The sequence below is a fragment of the Chelmon rostratus genome, chromosome 19, assembly GCF_017976325.1.
Source record: "Chelmon rostratus isolate fCheRos1 chromosome 19, fCheRos1.pri, whole genome shotgun sequence".
Lineage (NCBI taxonomy): Eukaryota > Metazoa > Chordata > Actinopteri > Chaetodontiformes > Chaetodontidae > Chelmon > Chelmon rostratus.
In genome coordinates, this window is record NC_055676.1 from 22,394,176 (window position 1) to 22,415,713 (window position 21,538).

General features: G+C 42.9%; 2 protein-coding genes across 4 annotated transcripts in view; both read left to right on the forward strand.

Moving 5' to 3' along the window:
• Positions 1-1,669: 1,669 nt before the first annotated feature.
• LOC121623264 (cyclin-dependent kinase 2-associated protein 1) lies at positions 1,670-4,780 on the forward strand. The gene is made up of 4 exons (XM_041960498.1): positions 1,670-1,820; positions 3,445-3,545; positions 3,936-4,062; positions 4,165-4,780. Exons 1-4 carry the CDS (start codon positions 1,754-1,756, stop codon positions 4,230-4,232), a joined length of 363 nt encoding a protein of 120 aa, XP_041816432.1. The 5' UTR covers positions 1,670-1,753; the 3' UTR covers positions 4,233-4,780.
• Positions 4,781-6,427: 1,647 nt separating this feature from the next.
• Positions 6,428-21,538, forward strand: part of LOC121623576 (M-phase phosphoprotein 9) — a 20,456-nt gene continuing 5,345 nt past the window's right edge. The window contains exons 1-19 of one of the 3 annotated variants that reach the window (XM_041960899.1): positions 6,428-6,504; positions 7,312-7,583; positions 8,006-8,153; positions 9,702-9,791; positions 9,883-10,391; positions 11,551-11,704; positions 11,893-11,965; positions 12,467-12,570; positions 12,845-12,961; positions 13,041-13,519; positions 14,765-14,914; positions 15,139-15,226; positions 15,835-16,050; positions 16,523-16,570; positions 16,680-16,744; positions 18,650-18,751; positions 19,359-19,592; positions 19,675-19,868; positions 21,025-21,273. In XM_041960899.1, the coding sequence (XP_041816833.1) occupies positions 7,348-7,583; positions 8,006-8,153; positions 9,702-9,791; positions 9,883-10,391; positions 11,551-11,704; positions 11,893-11,965; positions 12,467-12,570; positions 12,845-12,961; positions 13,041-13,519; positions 14,765-14,914; positions 15,139-15,226; positions 15,835-16,050; positions 16,523-16,570; positions 16,680-16,744; positions 18,650-18,751; positions 19,359-19,592; positions 19,675-19,868; positions 21,025-21,273 (3,256 nt within the window). In that variant the 5' untranslated portion in view covers positions 6,428-6,504; positions 7,312-7,347. The remainder of the gene's footprint in view (positions 6,505-7,311; positions 7,584-8,005; positions 8,154-9,701; positions 9,792-9,882; positions 10,392-11,550; positions 11,705-11,892; positions 11,966-12,466; positions 12,571-12,844; positions 12,962-13,040; positions 13,520-14,764; positions 14,915-15,138; positions 15,227-15,834; positions 16,051-16,522; positions 16,571-16,679; positions 16,745-18,649; positions 18,752-19,358; positions 19,593-19,674; positions 19,869-21,024; positions 21,274-21,538) is intronic. The other 2 variants (XM_041960901.1, XM_041960900.1) reach the window with 2 other exon arrangements.

Here is a 21,538-nt window from a genome sequence, read left to right on the forward strand (position 1 = left end):
CTTAAAAGGTGTTTCAGAAATAGAAAGCGAGTATTCAGATCCTTTACTTTAAAAAGGTAGCAGTGAAACTTTATAAATACTCCAGTACAAGTAAAAGCCCCGTGTTCAAAACGCTTCTTAGGTAAAAGTATAGTCAAAAAAGTGCACTGAAAGTACTAATGGTCCCTGTGAGTATCGTACTCTTATATATTACTGAACTAATATCACTGATGCATTCATGTATAAGTGGTATTTCACTGTTGTAGTCATCTGCAACAAACCAACATAACTCATTAAGCCAACAACTGTGTGTGAGGTTTAGTGACGCTACAAACATGTGATGATCTTATAGAATATGATGCATCGCTGTAGATTAAACCAGCCAACAGGATATAAAGTAGTTCAAATGAGCCCAGTCTGAAACATCTACAGCAGTAAAATGCAGCATCCACATGAATGCAGCAGGAATATTAATCCACAAACATCAGATATGATAGAGAGACACTGACAGCAACATTTTATTGCAACATGACGACTTTTCCACTTATACTTTAAGTACATTCTGCTGATAATACTTATATACTTTCACTGTTTTGAATGCAGGACATTTACTTGCAGTGGAGTATTTTTTACAGCGTGGTATTAGTGCTTTTACTTCAGTGAAGAATCTCAACACTCAATCATATATCTTGGCTCTAAGTCACATGTTTACTTCATGGCCAGTGTGTTGTGTGTATTGTTGGAGATTTAAAAAATATATATTTTCAAAAAGGAAAACGTTTTGAAGCTTTTTTTTTTTTTCTTGTATTCGTACTTTTTTTCAGCAAATAGTCTGGAAACTTATTACAACACTGTTTTTTTGCGTTAATAAAATAAGTTTTGTTTTCATTAAAAGTCTTCAAACCAGACTTTTCATTCACCAAATACGCCTTAAAGTCAGACTCTGTTATCTGCTCCTTTGTGGGGGCCATCCCACTACATCGCAGGGGTCCCGGATCAGGACACTGGGGGCCAGGATTGTACATCCATGTGGCCTGAGGGCCTGCCGGGACGTACTGAGGGCTTCACTGACTCCTGCTCATCTCATTTGAATGGAAGAGGAGCCGCATGCCTCCACAATAAGAGTGGGGGGTGTCTCACACTGATCATTCTTTGTTAATGTAAAAGCTCTTCAGACTGACACACAGACGGAGCGATGGACGCCCCCCCACAGACAAAGACAGGTATCTACCACCCGCCTCCAGCGGCTCTTTTCTCTAAAAACAACGTTCAGACTTTAACCGAAACTAAAGCATTTTCACTAAATTAACTCGACTCATTCATTTCAGCTCAAACCACACCAGGCTGCCCCCCCCCCCCACGTTAAAACACCGTTTTCTGCCTTAAACGTGTTGTAAAAATAAAAGAGGACACTTTGAAATTGTGAGGGAGGAAAAAGTCAAAAGCGTGAACACATTTCACCTTTTTACACTTTCTAACCACTTTTTCCCTCTAAAGTGTGCCGTGAAGTGGACTCTCCGCCGGGCGCGAGCTAACCGTGACAAAATGCGTGTTTAAACCGGGTGAAACCGTGCGTGAAGTCCGCCGCTTTATGGTGGAAATCACGTTTTAACCGTTTTCTTGGTAACCCGCAGCGGATGGCAGCGGCGTCGGAAAGCACAGTGGGTGTCAATATAAAGTGACGGCCATATTTGCCGGTGCCGCTGTTGTAAACAAAAAGTGAGAGACAGACGCTTCACTGAATTTCGGGTCATTTTTATTTCTTTAATTTACAATGTCTTTGGGAATGTCTTATAAACCCAATGTCCATCAGCACATTCCGGGAACTTCTGGGAACCAGGGTAAGGAGAAAAAAAGGGGGGAAATCAAAGTATCCGTCCGTTAAATCGAGTGTTAAATTCGGGGTCTCGGAGAATACCTGGAGAAAGACCGTGTCTGTAGTTTTTGTCCAGTTATATATATAGGGTCAGATCCTGGGAGCTAGGCTAATTCATATCCGCCATTATTACTAATGTAAAAGAGCGCCATCCGCGATATCAGGCGGCGGAGAAACACGGTTAGGATGTGAAACGAGAAGGCGACGGTCCCTAAAATGCGGTTCTCCGTCGTCCCGGGTCCTGGTCCCGCCGGGTGGGTGCCGTTACACGGTGACAAAAATGTATCACTTGTGTCTTCTTGAGCCAGCCTTGTTCCGTTTCCTCCATGATGCTCCTCGGTCGGAGCTGCTGATTGATCTGCCTCTGAATTTTTTTATGACTCTTCGAGGACATCTCGCGTTGGAGGTCGAGTACTGCAGCCGAACAGAGCGGCAGGGGAGCGGCGAGAGCGGAGGACGGGACCTGCCCAGACTCCGTTCACTTTTAGCGGAATTTAAGCGCTTTGTCTGAACTTAATCTCTGAGGGATGATTCTTATTTGTCGGGCCAACAACAATAAAAAAAGTAGACCGCAACAATTAATTGATTAGCTGATTTAAAGGAAATAGCACAATGAAATTAATTGATTAGTATACTGCATTTGTCATTGTCTTTATTCTATTTGTATATTTAGTTATCCCCTGTCCACAGGTCCATGTGATGCACTCAAGTGTTGAAAAAGATGAAACAGTTGGTCAATTACCTGTTTAGTCAATCAACAGGAAATTTATCTGCAGCTATTTCAAGGTTCAAGATTGCCTTTATTGTCATTGAGCATAACATGTCAATGAAGTTTGAATGCAGTAAAAAAATATGCGTAAATGCAATAAAATATACCAGAAATAAAAATATACTAAGACAATAAAAATATACTAAAAACAATAAAAAATAAAATATACCAACAACAGCTAAAATGGATATACTGAGTGCAGCTGACAGTTTAGATAAGCGTGTGTGTACTTTGATAATCAGTTGATAATTTGAGTCATTGAGTCATTTATCAAGCAAAATATAGAGCATGTTCTGGTCTGCAGCTTCTCAGTTGTCAGGATTTGCTGCTTTTCTCTATTTTTGTACAAATTAAAAATCTTTGCGATTTAATCTTTGCTCAGATTAAACAACAGAAGATGTCATCAGTGGGCATTTTTCACTGTTTTTTTAATGAAATGTAAAAAAAAAAAGAAAAGTAAAATTCTTAATTTACTCAAAACCAAGTCATCAAATTTCTTGTTTTATCTGAATAACAAAAACATAACATGCTCTGGTTCCATATTCTCTTATGTGAAAGTTTGCGTCTTTTCTCAGTTAATTAAAATCAATTAAGTATTTTGGGGTTTTGAATTATTGCTCACACAAAACAAGCATTTTGAAGGTGTTACCTGTGGTCCTGAAATGGTATTTTTCACTATTTTCTGACATTTTACGGTCTATACAGTTGATAAAGTAATCATCAGATTACCTGATAATGAAGTCATGAGTAGTTGCAGCCATAGTAAACCGTATGTGGCTGTTTGGGTTTTGACTGATGCCAGCTTGTGTTTTCTGAACAGTTGGAAACCTCCAGTCTCCCTCAGCAGCTAACGTGGCCACGTTGCAGTCCTACAGGCCCCTTCTGAGTGACTATGGACCTCCATCTCTGGGATTCTCACAGGTGACGGCAATTAAAACGACACAGATTGAACTACGCAGGCATTTCGTCTCGCTTCTTCCTGTACAAATGCTGACAAATGGACTTTCACTTGCAGTGGAATTTGTTTTTACAGCGTGGTTTTACTGAAGTGAAGGATCTTAAGACTTCTACCACCACTGCTGAGTCGTGCTCCACATGCCTAGGACTATGAAATTAATTGTTAATGTTAATTGAATTGAATATTAGAGAAGTGTCTGTTCTTGTCTGGTTTTCTCAGGCTCTCAGATTGTAATCACAGGAATATTTTGCATATATTTTGTGTTATGATGAAAGATTGAAGTCGGCTCTCAGCTTTTTCTCACTGTAACGTGTTAAACCTGCCTTATCTCGTTGTGTTCGCTTGAACCTCAGGGCTCCTCTGGTAGCCAAGTGCCTCAGAACAAATATGCAGAGCTGTTGGCCATCATCGAAGAGCTTGGAAAGGAGATCAGGCCCACATACGCTGGAAGTAAGAGCGCAATGGAGAGACTGAAAAGAGGTAACTGTAAGCCCTTGCTTGCAAAACAACTTCAAGTGCAAAACATATGGCGCATTTGTGAGTAATTCAGTGTTTGTTAATCTAAATTGTATTCGTTCGAAGGAATAATCCACGCCAGAGGGTTGGTGCGTGAATGCTTGGCAGAGACGGAGAGAAACGCGAGGTCCTAGCTACGAACACACATTCCTCCCCGCAAGAAGAACTAACAGCGTGTGTCCCATGAAAAAAAAAATAACTTGCATGGCATTTCCTTCGAGAAGAAGAAGTAAATGAACAAAGGATGGAAAAGCAAGCTCCTAGACAGAAAAAAAAGATTAACATAATTCATGACTCCTGAGGCTTCTGGAGGGTCATTCAGATTATGTGTGGGTTATTGGAAATCAATTGAGAGGACGTCATGTGTTTTTATGCCCCACTTTTGGGATCTTAGTTTTGACTTCATATTTAAAACATTGATTTATGCATGCCAAGGGGCCCGTGGGTTAATTGTAGACAGTGCATGGCTTGTACAGGGGTAGATGGAGAAGACTTCTTCTTTTTGATAGTATTTGGTCTGTTTTTCAGACCCCTATGACCGAGTGAGTGAGGGACAAAGATGTGCCAAATGCATCGGTTCATTTGTGTTCAGGTTGGTTTTGGTATATAAAAAAAAAGGAAAATGCTGTTACTTGCATCTTTGTATGTATTTATTACTCAGTGTAATAAATTGTATTTTCAATATAGTTGTCATGGTGTGATTCAGTGCATTTTAAAGTTCATCGCCCAGTTTTGATACGCCTGCGTGTCTGCCCAAACACTTACAGCAGAAAAAAAACTGCTTGATAGTGAAAACAGGAAGTGAAGAAAACTGCAGGATTGTTCTCTTTGCTCTGCAGATTCTGCAGACATGATTCATGTGACTAACTCGCTACACAAAAGCTGCTTGTAGAGATCAGCGATATCTTTGGGGTCGTCCACTAATCACAGGGTTGTTGGCTCAGTGCCCGGCTCCTGCTGTCCACAAGCTGAAGCGTCCCTGAATAGCTAAGGCCTCTAGCAGTATTTGATGGCCACGTTTTGCTCATTTTCAATTTCAGTGCTTAATTAATGCAAGTGAAGTGAAAAAGTCATAAGATTTATTGACATGATTTGATTAATGAGTAAAAACATTCATGTTTTTTTTAGGGTTACTAATAACTTAATAGTGGCTCAGACTAGTGATTGCCAACCAGGAAAATAAATACAAACAGGACTGCAAAGGAGTTTGATGCTTATGTTGAGTAACTTGTCTCAACAACCCCCCAGCTAGGACAGGCTGACTGCACACGACGCCTCGGTTTCCCACCAACCTGAATAACGCGCTGAATGCTGCAGCCAAGAGTGTGTGAAAACTAGCCAGACAGCCAACAGAGAGGTTTGAATGAACAGCTAAAAGAAAGGCTTAGATATTTAAAAAGTCTATTTTGTGTCACTTGAATCATAGAAGATAAAGAAACACAGAAAATGTGTTTATGTGATAGACTGGGACCAGGCTTTTCACCCCCGTTTCTTTCAAAAAAAAAAAAAATCCTACAACAATTGATCAGTTGTTAAAATAGTTGCACAATGGTAACTTTGAGATGATATACAGTAGAAAATAATGCAAGAGGGCAGGAGATGGGTGAACCAAGAGATTAAGAGGAGACTAACAGCATTTCTTTTTACCTGGAGACCCCTAGAAAGGTTGTCCTAGCTGTGGGTTTCAATAGGTGAGGCTCACTTAATCACCATAATAACAGTGTTTACTCTTACTCGGTACAAGTTTATATGTAATGATAGATAGAAACATTGAGAGTAGAGTCTTAAGATGCAACTACAATGTTAACTGTACAATGAATAACAATATACTAATACTAATATAGGTTATACATGTGCAAGTCAGGTACAGTAGATATTGCTAAAAGCTGTATTGAAAGTTGAAGAATGATTAGTAAATATCAAACAAAGTTAACTGTGCACTGAATATTCTGTACGTATAATAAATGGATGTAAGAATATTTTATACAGTCAGTCTTCTTAGGGCCTGAAATACAAAGAGAAACAGAGAGACAGGGCAGGAAGGATAGACAGCAGATTGATCAGTGATATAAGAAATGTGAAGAATAAACAGACTCAAAGTATTCAAATAGAAACTGAAAAAGGTGGCACAACATAAACTTTCTCATTCCGAGGTTTTCTTCTCTGACAGCTTGTGTCCCAACAGATGTGTACACTTCGTTCCCGGAACAGCCAATAGAATCACAGACTGAATGTGACGACCAATCACAGCTCTGTATTTTCGATCGCATTTCGACCAATGGCGACGCAGTCTGTGAGCGTTACAGCAGCCCTCGAACACTGCAGTGCAGTAGCCAACCAGCAACCAGCTAGCCAACTTGTCTACTCACAGAGAAATATGGATGAAATGATGGTACAAGTCAACGGGTAGGTTAACTGTTATTTAATGAAGGTTAGCTGCGTCACTCTCTCCTCTATGAAACAGTGTTTATCCTTCCGCTTATGTGTGCTATAATTTCACCCGCGCGGTCCAGCTTGCCTACGCTCTGCTTACAAACATGTAATAAACCAACTTAGCCCAACTTAGCTAGCTAGCTAACCAATTCAGCTGCTTGTCAGCGGTGGCTGTAGCAATCATGTTAGTTAGCTAGATAAGTTAGCCGAACAGAGCCAGGCTTCCGCGGAGTTGACAGGCAACTTTCACGGTCTGCCCGCCGCAACGTTGCTAGTGCTGCAGCTAAAGCAGCTAATGTAGCCTTTGCAGTGTAATTGCTCAAACCGCTGCATGGCTGTGGCTGATGTATCTGTCTGTGCTATGTAGATGCTGTTGTTTGCTAGGCGTCAAAGTTAATTAGCCATTCAGCCAAACCTGGCCAGTTCAGACAAGCTTTCACACGCAGGAGACACAGTTCATGACTGAAAGAGAGGGACGGTGGACAGGGAAGTGGATGCTAATGCGTAAGGTTTTTGCATTAGTTCGGACGTTTGTGTTTGTGTTTCTTTCTGCTTGTGTTGTGTTAACTGTTGAATGTGGTTGCAGATGTAAGATAGATAGATAAATAAGACGTTATTGATCATTAAGGCAAGTAAGGGCAGACATATAACACGGACAGAGTGCTCCTAGCTGTAATGCTGTGTAATAATCAGCTGGATCCTGCTTTTTTTCTGCTGTTGTGACAGTAACGCAACCGTTTGCAATCATATGTCTGACTGCCTCTTGTTTCCCCTCTCTAGCTCTCAGACTGACCCCCTCTGCATGGGCCCATAAACATGTCCACAGATGACAGTATCTCTGAGGATGTGTCCAGCTCGGGGGCTTTGAGCCATTGCCATGCCAGTGCTGACGGGGATGGGGGTAAGGAGAGTGAGACCTCTTTGGTGTCCTCTGAGGGCACATCAGCCTCTGGGCTGGCTGTCTCGGAGGGCAGACACACAACCTCCCAAACAACAGGAGGCACTGTGGAGAGAAGGCCAATTGACATCACACCAGCATGCAACAAGATCAGGTGCAGCAACACAACTCAGCTTCTCTGTGCGGAGATAAAACATGAAGGAGTGGCTAGTAGACCCATCTTTTCGTAGAAGGAAATTTATATGTTCTACCTATGAATGCTGTTAAATTCAGTTTATTTTTTTATTCATTTCCTGTGAAGGACCATTGTTGTATTTTCCTGAATTTCCCTAAACTTCGACAGAAAATAGATACCATATTTGTGTTGGAGAATATTTTGTATCAATTTCCAGATGTCAAGTCAAGGAAAATACCGTATCCTGTAGAGTGGGGGGATTGTATGACTGCTTCTTGAATAGCCTAATCTACTATTTAATCTTTGCAGGAGGACCATATACAGGATATTATCTATATTTTGTTCACATATTACCATTATCAGGGACAGTAGGTGATTTAATATTGACTTTATGATTTTAGGAGTCTGTGTCTGAGCACAGATGAAGCATTTGAACAAGGAAAGAGCCTCCCGTTCATCAACCCAAGCTCCCTTGAGACCCTTAGGGCTTTGGTGCAGGAGATCCAGAGCAGCGGAGAGACAGATCCTGAGATCTGGAAGGATTGTGAGGTGGGATAATATCACAGAGCCTGAAAAGCAATAGTTGTTGCAGAATGTGCAAAAAGGAGTGTAAATGTGTGCTGATGATGTTGAAAGTGAAGTTGGGGTTAGCTGCTGTGGCAGTTGTTCTTGTGTGCTGCATTTCACAGCTGGCAGCCTCATTTCTGAGCTGTCACTTTTATTTTTTGAGTGGATCACACCTGACAGTAAGACAGACACACACACACACACACACACACACAACCCACACACAGCACTGCACTGCAGCTGATCTCTTCAGACACAGGATGTGATTTGCAGGGAACAGACAATTGTGATGTGCTCCAACACAAAGAGACTGAACTCCATAGTTCATCAGGCTGGAGACCTTTTAGTTTAAATACCTGAAACAACAAAACAAAAACAGTTTTCTCTCGTCGTTATAATGGCTCTGGTAAATGATTGTATGACACATCACTAGAGAATTACTGTTCCTCTGTATATCTCCTCTGTAGAACACCTCTGTGATGGGACCTTGTAATCATGGGGCACAGCTGCTCCCCTCACCCCTTCACAATAACACACACGCATATGTGCACACAAGCGATATGCAAACTAATTCAGTTTAAGAATTAGATTTTTTCTTCAGGCTGATCATTTCATCGTCACATTAACTCACTCACTCAGTATGTTTACGTACACTTTACATGCAGCTGTGGAACCTGGGTACTGTATTCAGGAAGGGGATGAAAGAAATCTGATTTCCCAGCTGATTTCTCTTGGACAAAGCTGATTTCTGTGGTCATGCACATTGTTCTGTTTGTACTGCATTACACAGACATGTTCACACATGTTGGGCTGCATACAGATGGTCCATGTGGTCCCTCGTGGGTATGGGCAGATGATGAACATCATGTGGAGCTTTACAGCCCTGGGGATGCGGATCATGTAAATTGGCTTTAACTCGGTTTCTAATCAGCTTTTTACACTGCGGACAGCGAAAGTATTGCTGTTACAAGATGTGAGTGGATGAAAGTCAGTATCATGACTCGTGATGATACACCCTTCTATTCTAAATGTTTCCATCCAAAGCCAGAATAATCTGACATGTTTTTTCAATTACCTTGTAAAACATTTGCAAAATGACATCTCCTCACTCTCAGTCGTTAAAATAAAGTTGGGGAGAAATCTGATTACTTCCTTGCTGCACGTATGTTCAAATTTACGGTAACCAGGCAGTGGTTGTGTAATTACCTGCGTAGTCTGATTTCTTGGAGTAACCTGCTTTCATGTGTGCATATAAACCTACTGACTAATGAGTGAGATGCCCTTATTTGGCCTTTAGGAGTTAAGGTAGCCCATCTTTTATGTTAAAGTGACCAGATGTTATTTTTCCACTTTGCCTCTGCAGTGTGAAGATGAAAAGTCAGGTCAAAGGCAAATAAAGAATGTCAGTGTATATTGACAGTGATGAAACCTGCCCTGACATGAAAATGACCCCCCAGCTGTTTTACTGTTGGTTATCGTCTTGCTGTGAGTAATGATGGTTCATGACACTTTATTTTTGTTCTGCACCAGGGCCGATGGTTGCATCTGTTTCAGCTGGTTGAGAAGCAATACCAAGAGCAAATACTCGCTCAGCAAGAACAATACCAGTGCCAAATACAGGTAAGTCTGCGTTTATCCATGTCTTATCATATGAGTTATGGAGAACCCTGTTTTTTTTAATCCGGTGAAACAACAATTTGCTCTTTTCCAGTTGATTCAGGATGAAATTAAGGCCCTGGTACAGCTCCAGAACCGCCAGGCCAGTGTACAGCCACACACAGAGTTCTCTCCAACTCCAGTGACCAAAACTTCCACAAACACAAAAGACTACATTTTCCCCCTTATCTCCAGTGACTGCATAGTCCCCAAATATGTGGCCAGTGACAGTGACAGCCTGGCAGCCCCTGCCCATACCCCCTTTAGCTCCCCTTCACCACCACTCCAGAGACCAGAGACCGCCAACCAGGGGGAGGAGCGTGTGACCACAGTGCTCAGCAGTGGGTACGGGACTCTGTCTGCTTGGGAAACAGGTCTGGAACCTGCTGGGTCGCCAGGAGGAGATGAGGATGGTAGTCAAGGGAGGGAGAAACATCATTGGCCCTCTAAATTCCTGGAAGACACAGAGACACCTGTGATTGGCCTCATGCAGGATCTTTCCAAGGAGGGGCCTCTCGGAGAGGAGGAGCCGAACCCAACGGTCTACCAGCCGAGAACCTCTGGGTATGTCTGAGTTTAAGACACAGGAACTGCAACTCCTTTTCTCAGGGTATCTGCAGGTCTCGAAAAGTCTGAAAAGCATTGATTCCAGGTACCCTGCAGCCAACATCACTCTACAGCACAGTAAATAACATGCTAACTACTACTTTTAATGAAAACCAGTGGAGGAGGCAGTATTCTGATGTTACAGTATGGAAGCACATTCGTAATTCTTCACTGCCACGTCATTTTGACTGCTACCTCCCTGTTTCCCTTTACTGGTTACCAGTCAGTTACCTGCAATAACTCTTTTTTTGTCCACTTGGGGGCAGTGAAACAAGTTCTGAATACAAAATTGACACATCTTTTAAGTTGATATGCTGAATTTGTTAGCAAAAAGATGCTTATTTACACATCCAGCAGTTAAAGAGAAACATGTTTGTGTCACCTGATGACAGTAAGTCCAATCCTCACTATCTTTTTAGCTCTGTTTTTGTTCTTTATCAGTTCCTGAGGGTAATATCTGTCTGTTTAGCTGCTAAATGCTCTATTATGTTCACCACCTAGTCTCTACCTGCGTCTGTCTGCGTCACAGTGGGTTTTTTAGCATTTGTCCACTGACAAAAACAGCAAAGTCACAGCTAAACAAGGAGCAGATTTAGAGGATGATTCTCTGTAGGTCTGTCTGGTCACTACCAGAGATACCTTTCACATTCCACACTCTTTTCACATTGTAATTTCATCCATTGTTACATAAATTAATTATATTATAAATAATTATAACCACTTAAATTATATTGCTACAGTTGTAATAATTATTGTTATATACTGCTGGGAAGACAAATACAACATAAATATCAGTTATTTGTGTGCTTGGTACGTAATTCTTGGCCACATCGTCCCAGCTGGGAGCTTTTCCATACTTTGCCTTGAACAAATGTTAAATGGACTGTATTTATATACCGCTTTTCTAGTCTTGCGACCACTCAAAGCGCTTTGCAACACGAGCCTGCATTCACCCATTCACACATGGTAGCTAGGCCACATTCACACACACGCAACTTGGGGTTACTTCCTGAGCCACAGTCGCCCCCACAACCAAATTCTATTTGACATTAAAATGTCTTAAAAGTCTTAGATTGAACTTTTATATTCCTATTCACCTGACCTGTTCTGTTGGCAGCACCAGCCAGCTTTTGACCTCCTGGGCCCAGAGGCAGAAACTCAGGCCCAAGAAGAGCAAAGCAGGACAAGCTTCATCCCAAATCCCTGAGTACCAGGAGCAGCCGGGCAGCCACAAACAAACCCCCCCAGAGAGCTCAGACTCCCAGGACCAGGTACAACTCACCAAGTGGCAGTAGCTGCTCCTGCAGGACAGATCACATTTTGCAGGGATAGTAAAAACACTAGTGTTTATCTCTGCACCTCAGCGGTAGTGTTTTTCTTTACGGTGTATTGTCTGTCGTGGTTTTCCTGACTTCATTCACTCTGCTGAGTCTAATCACTCATCTCTGTTGGGTCTCAGCAGCGACTGGCTGGGCCCTCATCCAGCTCTTTTCCCCTGAGGAGGAGTGACAGCCTGATGTCTGAGGCATCAGGTAACAATTCACTAACTCAGACAAAACACGGAACAGCAAAGCTTGACCAGTGTAAAGAAATCACTGACAGCATGACTGTGATAAAACAAACAATACAGGAGATTACGGTTTTAATGAAAGACGAGGCACTGCTGCACTTACCACTAGTGACAGTAGGGTGGCGCTGTTGTACCACAGGGGCCTTTTTTATGAGGATGTTGAATAATGTCAGTGCCTTTTTTATATATTTATATTTTCCTGTGAAAAGACCAAAACCAACAAAGTGTTAAATGGTCTCAGTATTTTCTGACCTCCTGTGACTCTCAGTCCCAAACCCATTCACTTCTGCTGAAGACGTAAATTTTGTCACAAATATATAGTTTCCTTTATAAAAAAAGACTCCGTAATTTTCCATAACAGCTGCTCACTGTAGTTATAGCAAACATTACCTGAACAGGAGGACAGAACAGGAGCATAAATTATCACGTCAAGCAGAAAATGAGATGATTCTCTCTGTTTTAGGTCTCACTTATTGGCGTCTGAATGAGAGTGAACTGTATCACCCCCTACCGGACAGCTTTGACAGCGGCGCTTACCTCCTCCTGCAAGAGGCAACCATGAGTCTTGTGAGTGATGACACCTCTGATTGGTCTGAGTGAGAGATTAGTTGTCCGACAATCAGTGGAAGCAAATGTCTGATAAACGTTATCGAGGCTTCAAACTAACCATTAAAGCTGTTTGATGCAGCCGTGGTTTCCAGATTCACTTCACACTTTCATTGTCACATTATGTGTTTTTTAAGAATGGGGGGAAAAAAGGCCAAAACACAGCTATCTACCTGTACATATTCATGTTTAAGGAGATTACCTGATCACCTCTCCTCCTATACGTCTCTCGTAGACTCCGTCTCCGGAGCCTCGGCTGTCTCTCAGAGAGATCTATCAGAACAAGCAAAGGACAGACTGTAAACGTTCCGACTGGGAAGGCTCTGCTACATCTGCTCCTTCGTCACCGCAGGTACATCACATGGCTCATCAGTGATCACTTCAGTCCTTCGTTAAGCGTCTGACACATAATCTCCCTGTTTGACCTTTAGGTGTTGACGTTGGACCCAGCAGCTAACCAGCGGCAGTCAGATCGCACCTCTGGCTTCACGTCTCCCTCTCACTTCAGCAGCCCCTCGTTCGCCCCTCAGCCCCACCTCTACCCCAGAGTAGGGACCCCTGTGACCCCTGACAGCATGGTGGAGTGCAGTCCCAACCCTGGAGATACAGATTGTATCTCTGATGCCTCCAGTGTTTCAGCTGCCGGACCTTCCCCTTCTAAGGTGCAAAGCATGTGGGGAAACCCGTCCCAGGCAGTCCAGTCTACCTCCCATGATAAGGCCCAGCCCTGCTCCCACACACCCAACCAGCAACGCAGAGCCAGTGCCCCCTTAGCCAGCGAGGAGGAGGGCAGTCACACCCACACCAGCACCCTGAAGCCTTGTTCAGCCTCTGGTGGCACTCTGCGGCCCGCAGTCAGTCCACACATGGAGAGAGCGGCATCGCTCGAGGATCCTGTCGTGCTTTCTCTGTGAGTGCAACGTACAGAGGTCAAAGTGTTCGTTCACACTGAGAAGCTGCCGCCTGATGTAAAATAACTTCATTTATTTAGGCACGTTTGCAAAGTTCTTTACAGTAAACATGGAAGAAAAAAGAATAAAATCTAAAAGACAAATGAGATAAAATGACAAGAACAACAATCAGGGAAAGCCATGAAATAGAAGAGTTTTAAGGAGTATACTGACTTTCCCTGTTTGAGGTTCCACAGCTGAGCAACCTGAACAGCACAGACCCGATAAGACCGTGGGACCCTGCCAGAGGGTCCCAAACAGCGATCAGGCTTGCAGAGAGTTAACAGACCACAGAGAGAAGCAGGAGTCTGACCGTGCAAAGCTTTAGGAACAAGGACAAGAATCTTAAAATCAATTCGACCTCAAAATCAATATTTTCATAATAACAGTGTATCAAATGACAATGTGAAAACAACGTGAAAGGAGTCGCTCATAGCGTTCATCACTATGAGCGACTCCTTTCACACCTAACCCTAACCCTGCAGAGAATCATCACCTGAATCTGCAGCGTTTTCAGCCTTACGGAGCTTTAAAGTGAGTTTTAGCTCATTGTTCATCTGTAAAGCCACAACTTCACTGTTCAGGTTCACTCTTGTTACTCCTTTAGTGTCATTTTCGGGCTTCAGCAGGCAGCTGCTTTCAGTGAATAAACTGCAATAACTGTACACCAGCAGACAGACACATTTAGAGACTAGCTGGTGAACATAGTGGAACATTTAGCTGCTAAACAGGCAGATATTTCCAGCAGAGCTACAAGTGGTTGAACGAATGAAAGAGGGAGGCTGTGTTTGTTAATCGGAGTATGCACAGCTGAATGTAACGAGGAATATTAGTGGAATGTCATTAGCTATGTAAACAGCTTAGTAGGAATCTTGTCTTTTTCAGAATAAGGTCAAAATCTGGAGTAATTTGTGTTTAAATGTAGTCATTGTTCCCGCTGCCCTCGCTTGGCCAAAAATACCAGTCATTTTAGGTTTTAACTGACTAGTAACCAGCTGTCAAAATAGTGTGCAGCAGGCACTGAGGTTGATGAATTATCACCCATAACAACCAGAGCCATGCATGCAAAGAAATGATCCCGCTATGTTGTTTGGTTATGGTCAGATTTGTACTCTGTTGTTGAGTTGTATGCATTTCTGTTGCATAGTCATCCATTTAAAATGGTTTCATTCATGTTCTAATTTTTTCTAATTTTTGCTCTTCAGACTAAGGCAGAACCTGAGAGAGAAGCACTCTCGACATGTGGCTGATCTGAAAGCTTATTATGAGTCTGAGATTCAAATCCTGCGACAAAAACTGAAACTCAGAGATCTGCCCCAGGATTTAGAGAAGACCAACCAGGCCCTCACAAAGAGGTGCGTATTACTTTGCAGTTAAATGTAAACTTTGAGGTGAGGTATGAATCTGAGGTGTTGACTTGTTGAGGATACAAATGATGAGTAATCGTATTCAAAGTTTTGAGATGTCAGGAGACACAAACGAAAGTGACAGCATTTTCCAGTATGAGATCATACTTAAGTTTGGGTCCATTTTATTTTCTTTCTAACTCTGTCCTCTTGTGATTTTTGTTCATCCACAGGTGTAAGCACCTCGAGAAAGCCCTGGCTGAGGCCACCAGTCGTATTCAAGAACTAGAGGCAACCAACAGCTCGCTGGAGAAAAAACTGGTAACATCCCTCAAAAAAATGTTTTTAACATTATTTATTAGAATTAGTGTTTTGTCTGTCTAAGGGCCTTGGATTGTCTGCCATTTAGATAAAAAAAACCTTTACTGCATCAAAAATGTATTAACATAAGCTAATCACTCAATTAATGATTAGTCCGATCATCATAAATCAGAGTACATATCTTCCGGCGGTGATTGGGAATAAGCCTTCTGAAGCATTGTGAGCCAGACCTTTAGGGGGCGCTGGTGTCTCCGCCGGTGAATCACCACTTGTGGCTGTATTTTAAAGTTCACTTTTTTCCAGCAAGGAAGTCCTGTTATTTACAAAAATATGAATATGAAATAGCGGTTGTCAGCAGGTCATTACAAGCTATAAATGTTTTAAATTCAATCCAAAAAGGTCTTAAAAGTTATTAAGATTTGAGTTTAAAAAGTCTACATTTCAAGCTGGATATTTTTTCTGGGAGGAGACATTCACTTTGTCATTTTTTGGCTCTACGTTGCTCAAAGCGTGTGGATGGAGCCAGTTTTCCTCAAGTTTTTTTTATAATCTTGAAATATATTAAGCACAGGCCATTCCATAATCTCGATGTGACTTTCTGTTGTTAGGCAGAATGGCCAGAACGGTATGCTGTAGCTGGTGCGACTGTGAAATCCTTGCAGCAGCGACTAGAAGAGAGCAAACGCTCAGGAAAAGACAAGGACGCCCTGGCAGCGCGTTTGAAGGCCCACGTACGGCAGCTGGAGGAGACGGCGCAGAAAGCCTGCAGGGAGGCAGACGAGAAGGAGGCCAGGAGGGAGAGGGAGTACAAGATGCTGCAGGATGTGAGTTTGACCGGGCTGTGAGACAGAAGATCTTTACGTTAAAATTCCCTTTTCACCAAAACATCGTTGCTTTCATTTTATTTCTTATATTAACTCTTTTTCCTCAAGCAGAAGGGCTTTGTTGTACTTTTCTACTCTGCAGTCATCAACTGATGTATTGAGGGGACCATGAAAAATTCTGTTTTTCTTTATCTTGAGGATTTATTTTGGAATTCGGGTGTGTGTGTGTGTTTCTTCCATTTATGTCTGCACCAATCATATTAGTTGGATAGATATTTGCACTGATATGGACCTTATTAAGAATGTATTATCCAGATGTGACTGAGGCCTTGTTTATCACAGCAGCACAGTCCTGTTCGTACAGGAGTGACGTGTTACACTTACAGCCTCATGTTAAGTTACGCAGGAATGATCCTAATCTAAACGGGAACCATTAATGCAGCTGTTGGTCTCTGCTGCTTTGTGTCCTCAGCTGCTGGGAGAATATGACTCTCTGGTGCAGGAGCATGAGGGACTGAAGGTAATGGATCTCTTACTGGAACTGATTACATTTTGTAGTGTAATAATAATAATAATTTCAGTAGTGAACTACAGAATCTGTGTTTTTATGTCACTTTGTGTATCTGCAGAATACCTTGGTGTCAACAGAGAACAAGCTTTTCGATGCCAACGATCAGATATCAGAACTGAAGAGGTGAGTGGATTAGCTGAAGAGTGCAACACAGCACTAGCTGGTAATTATCTTTGGGTATTGTATAATATCAATATCAATTCATGTTCCTTCCAACTCTCATTTCCAGTTCTTGTTAATCTGATAAATATCAAAGGAGTCATGAAAAAACACCTTTTTCCTCTTCTATGCTGTACTGCATCAACTCAGCTGTGTGTGTGTGGAGTCACTGAAGTGTTTTCCTGTTTCTGGTATCCAGTGACTGCACAACCACTTCAGCTGTCTGAAGGTCAAATCCTGAGCGGCATATTTTGACATTCAGGGAAAAAACTCTCCTGTACAGTAAATGTGAAGCTGGAACCAGGAGATGGTTAGCTTATCTTAGCATAAAGACTGGAAGCAGGGAGAAACAGCTAGCTTTGCTCTCTCCAGATTTGATCTGTACGAAAACCGAAGTGTGAAAACGACAAGGACTGTCTCTTGGCTGGCAGCAGTGACTTCCTGGAGTCTTTGCTGGTAGAGAGTGGTATTTTTAGTCTCATATAACTCAGATGGACATCTTGTCTTCAGCAGATCTACTGGTGAAGTTTTTAAGTAGCATTGAACACAGATTCACAGACACAAACCAACAACTGCATGTACTATAGATAGTGTTAAGCGTACTTTTGAGTTATCATGTTTATGGAGAGAGCTCATAGAGATGTGGTATTACTGCTGTAGAGTGATTATTAGCTTCAGGCCTATCACTGTCAACAGCATCACGTTGTCATCGGTTGGCTCCAGCAATTCTGTAAAAGAGCTGCAGTGGAGGCTGGTAAACAGTCGAGTGATCGATTGGAGAGGATTAATCAATAGAGCCTAACGATGGTGTCCGTGCGGTTGAAAATAGATAATAGCGTCGGCCGACACTATGCAGCATCTATCCTTTGCAGCTTCGGCTCTGTCTGCAAATTGGCACCGACAGAGGCAGCACGTGGACTGATGAAGTCTGTTAAGTCGATTCAGCAATTTCCCTGACAGACAGCAAACTGCAGCTTGCAGAACATCAATATGTGTGTCATAGGAGGCCTTTAGCGCTGGAACAAATGATCTGGAGGGCAGCCAAGTGAAAGTGGCCTGTTAAGAAATGGACTACACAACTAGGAAAGAAGATACTACAAGCAAGCAAGAACAGAAAAGAAAAAAGCAGGTCGAGCATCAGTTTAATCAGGTTTTCTCCTCTGCTGAGTAGAACAGCACTAAAACTAAGACATAAGGCATAAAAATTGGGGAAGGGATGGTGATATGAGGATCCTTCCAGTCATTCTGTCAGTCAAACGTCAGAACACAGAGTCCATCAATGGAAAAAGGCAGCCTCAGGGTCTAATGGAGTCACAGAGTGAGATGTCTTGAGGTTGTTGCTATCGAACTAAAACTGGAGAGTCAAATTAGAGCCAGATGACGACAGCAGAGAGGAGCTATAATCCACGGGAGTCAAAGAGTTGAGATGAAGAAGAAGATGATGAAGGTCAGCTTTGGGTCATATTGCTCCTCTTGTGTAGAGACAGATTTTCAGTGAAGCTGATTGACTTACGAAGACATCAAGAAAGAACACTTCAGGATGCTTTGAGCGCTCAGATCTGGGATGGATTTCAAAGCCTTAACTGAACCTGTAATGTGCTCCAAAACAGAATATTTGATTATTATTAATAATAATAATGATGATGATACATTTATATAGTGAACCAGAGACTCCAATATTCTTTACAAGGTGGTGATTCAACTCTAAGATCATTCTGGAGGATTTAGTTTGAGGTGCTGTTGAACTGTATTGCTGTATAGTGACAGGTGTTTGTTGTGGTCTTCTCTCCACCGATTGTCCTCAGACACTAAAGACTGTCTTCTCCTTCTCTGTGTCTTTAAATGTTGTGTCTCTGTCTGTCCCCTCAGAGTAATCTCCAAACTGGAGTCTCAGGTGAAGCAGCTGGAGCACGAGAACCAGGCCAGAGCACGTTATGCTTCCCACAGTAACACACAACCTTCTGGGGCTGGGTAAGCACACAAACACCCCGATGAGCTGCCCCTCTCTCTCGATTGTGTTTGTGGCTGTTGAATGTTTGGAAGCACTGATGCAGATATGCTCTAGATCAGGCATCTCAAACCGGTTCCATAAAGGGCCGCGTGGCTGCAAGTTTTCATTCCAACCCAGGAGGAACACACCAGGCTGGAATCAATTAATCAGCTGATCTCAGTCTTCAGCTGACAACTAAGTGATCCCTTGATGTTGATTGGTTTGCCTGATGTGCTCCTCCTGGGTTGGAATGAAAACCTGCAGCCACACGGCCCTTTATGGAACCGGTTTGAGATGCCTGCCCTAGATCTTAGAGTCCAGTGGAAATTAAGTTGCATGTTCTTCTGCTACACCGTCACTTTGCAGGCTAGTTTAGCAGCTCAGATGCTAAATGCCACTTGTGGTTAGATGCTGGTGGGGTGCTTACTCTTCAACACCACCAACAACACGCTGTCTGCTGACAATCAAACACAGACACGCCCATTTCTAATGTTTCTCTGAATACTTCACAATAGATTACGACACCTGACTGATTGATTTTGTCGTTAAGACTACCTGAATGTAAATTTCCTCTCAACATGTCCACAGTCTTTTCCACCATCCTGACCTGCTGCTGTCACCCAGTAAATGTAAGGCAGAGCCAGACATCACCCGCAGGAAGTCACCTTGTCCTCTATCTGAGCAGCTAAACAGTGGCAGAAAATCACCGTTCCCTCCAACTAACCAATCAAGTATCTCCAAGAAGTCACAGGGTCCATTAAATGATCAGTCATCTGGAGCTGGAAGCTCTGTGGATACCCCCTCAGCTGGTGGGAGCTGGAGGTAAGTTTTTCATTGTTGTGGGTGTGTTCTCAACCAAAAATAGCGAAGATTTGAAGCGATTTACTGAGATCCTTTTTCGCAGGTGTGCGTCTCCCCCAGAGTGTGAACAATCTCTGCCTCAGCCCCGACAGCAGGAGCAGAGCGCCAGCCAGCGGGAGGCCGGTCGCAGAGAGGCATCCTGTTCCCTGACGCCCATGATGAGGGCGCTGATAGAGCTGGAGGAGACCAGAGCGACGGAGAGCCGGGCCCCCTGTAAGAACAGCTCCACCACCCACAGTATGACTCTCACTCACTCACAACACATTACCAACCTGATTAATGCTCACATTTAAAACTTCTTTCCATAATAACATAACATAATGAAGTCACATAACTCTTAACATTACAAACCACTGGCAGATTTTCTGTCTGTGTATTGTCAGCTGAATTCTGCACACTGTGACGGATGAAGAAAGTTTGATTTAATGCACGGATGTTTCAGGCTGAGTCCTTTCTCACTGTCCTGAATGGTAGACCTCACACCACACGCAGGTGGCAGTAATACATAGGCATTAGAATGATTATTCAGCAAGATAAACCTGGGAAAACCACCAGTAGGTTCAGGAGTAACCCTGAAAATCTTTGGGAAAAGGCTTTCCCATGAATCTTTACAAGAATGATGACAACGGAAAAATAATACAACAAACAAATAGTCTGTGTTTGGACTTGTTGACCACCTCTACGCTCAGTTTTGTTTGAGACCCATAGTTTTAAGAAAGACACTCTAGCAGTGTGATATTCAGTTTGATTTGCAAAGATTCAACAGAAGTATTTGCATGACTAGATGCCACTGTGGCCACACTAAAATGAAAGTATACAGGAGAGGAGACAATCATGGAGGTTGTAACAAGAGAGAGTGAATGATTGGATAACACCTTTAAAGTTTGGGAAAAGAAGGGATGCAATCAGTTTTACCATGTGTGACTGTGTTGTGAAGTGACTCCTGTCCCGATTCCAGTGGTCAGTCACAGCAAAATCTGAGATGTTTCTTAGCATAAACGTGGAAACAGTCACCTTTAGAAAGAGGCTGGCTGTTTGCCTATTGGAGGTGCTCAGATAAAAAAGGAACTGTGGTTAAACCAGACTGCAGATATGACAGTTCTGTTCTGTTTAGGGCTGGAACTAACCGTTGTTTTCATTCTCAGTTAATTCTCTGATTACTCTCCTGATTAATCAAATGTCAGCATATTTAAAAAATATCTGAAAATAGTAAATAATCCCATTAGAATTCATTGTATTTTGTGTTTTCTTTGTCGTTGTTGGTGTTAATTAATCATTCATCATCAATCAGCAAACACTCTGATTACTATCACTTTGTGTGAATGTCGGTACACAGCAGCTCTGTCCACATGCTTTTGAGTTGGACGTCACCGTGTCTGGTTTCTCTCTGCAGGGGTCAGCAGCCAGAGGACCACCGTTGGGTTTGTGGAGCGGCGACTCAAAGAGGCGATCCAGGAGCGAGTCGGGCTTCAGGCCGACAGAGAGGCACTCAAACCCGGAGGAGTCGTGGCCAGAGCCGAACGAGGAGGAGCAGAAACCGCTGCAGCTCTGCTGAGAGCTCAGAGGAGTTTGTCTCCGGAGGGCCACAGATCCTCCTCGCTGCCTCCTCCAGCACATCGAAGCATACCCTCAACTACACCCAGTACGTCCTCCCAGGCTTTTCGCACCCACCCTCCCATCAGGCCTTTAACGTGCGCAGCATCTGGCTCAGTCACGGCTCTGTCTGCTGGAAAGGTTTCAGCAGTTTAGAGTTGTTGTGCAGACAGTTTTCATGTTTTATTACAGGCATGAATCCACATTTGCAGTTCATTTAGATGCTTTTTGGCAACCTTCAGAACCATCATTCCTTTTAAACCCCAGTGTGGTCGATCTAACAGCACAGCGGCTCTCATTAACCTGCATTTTTG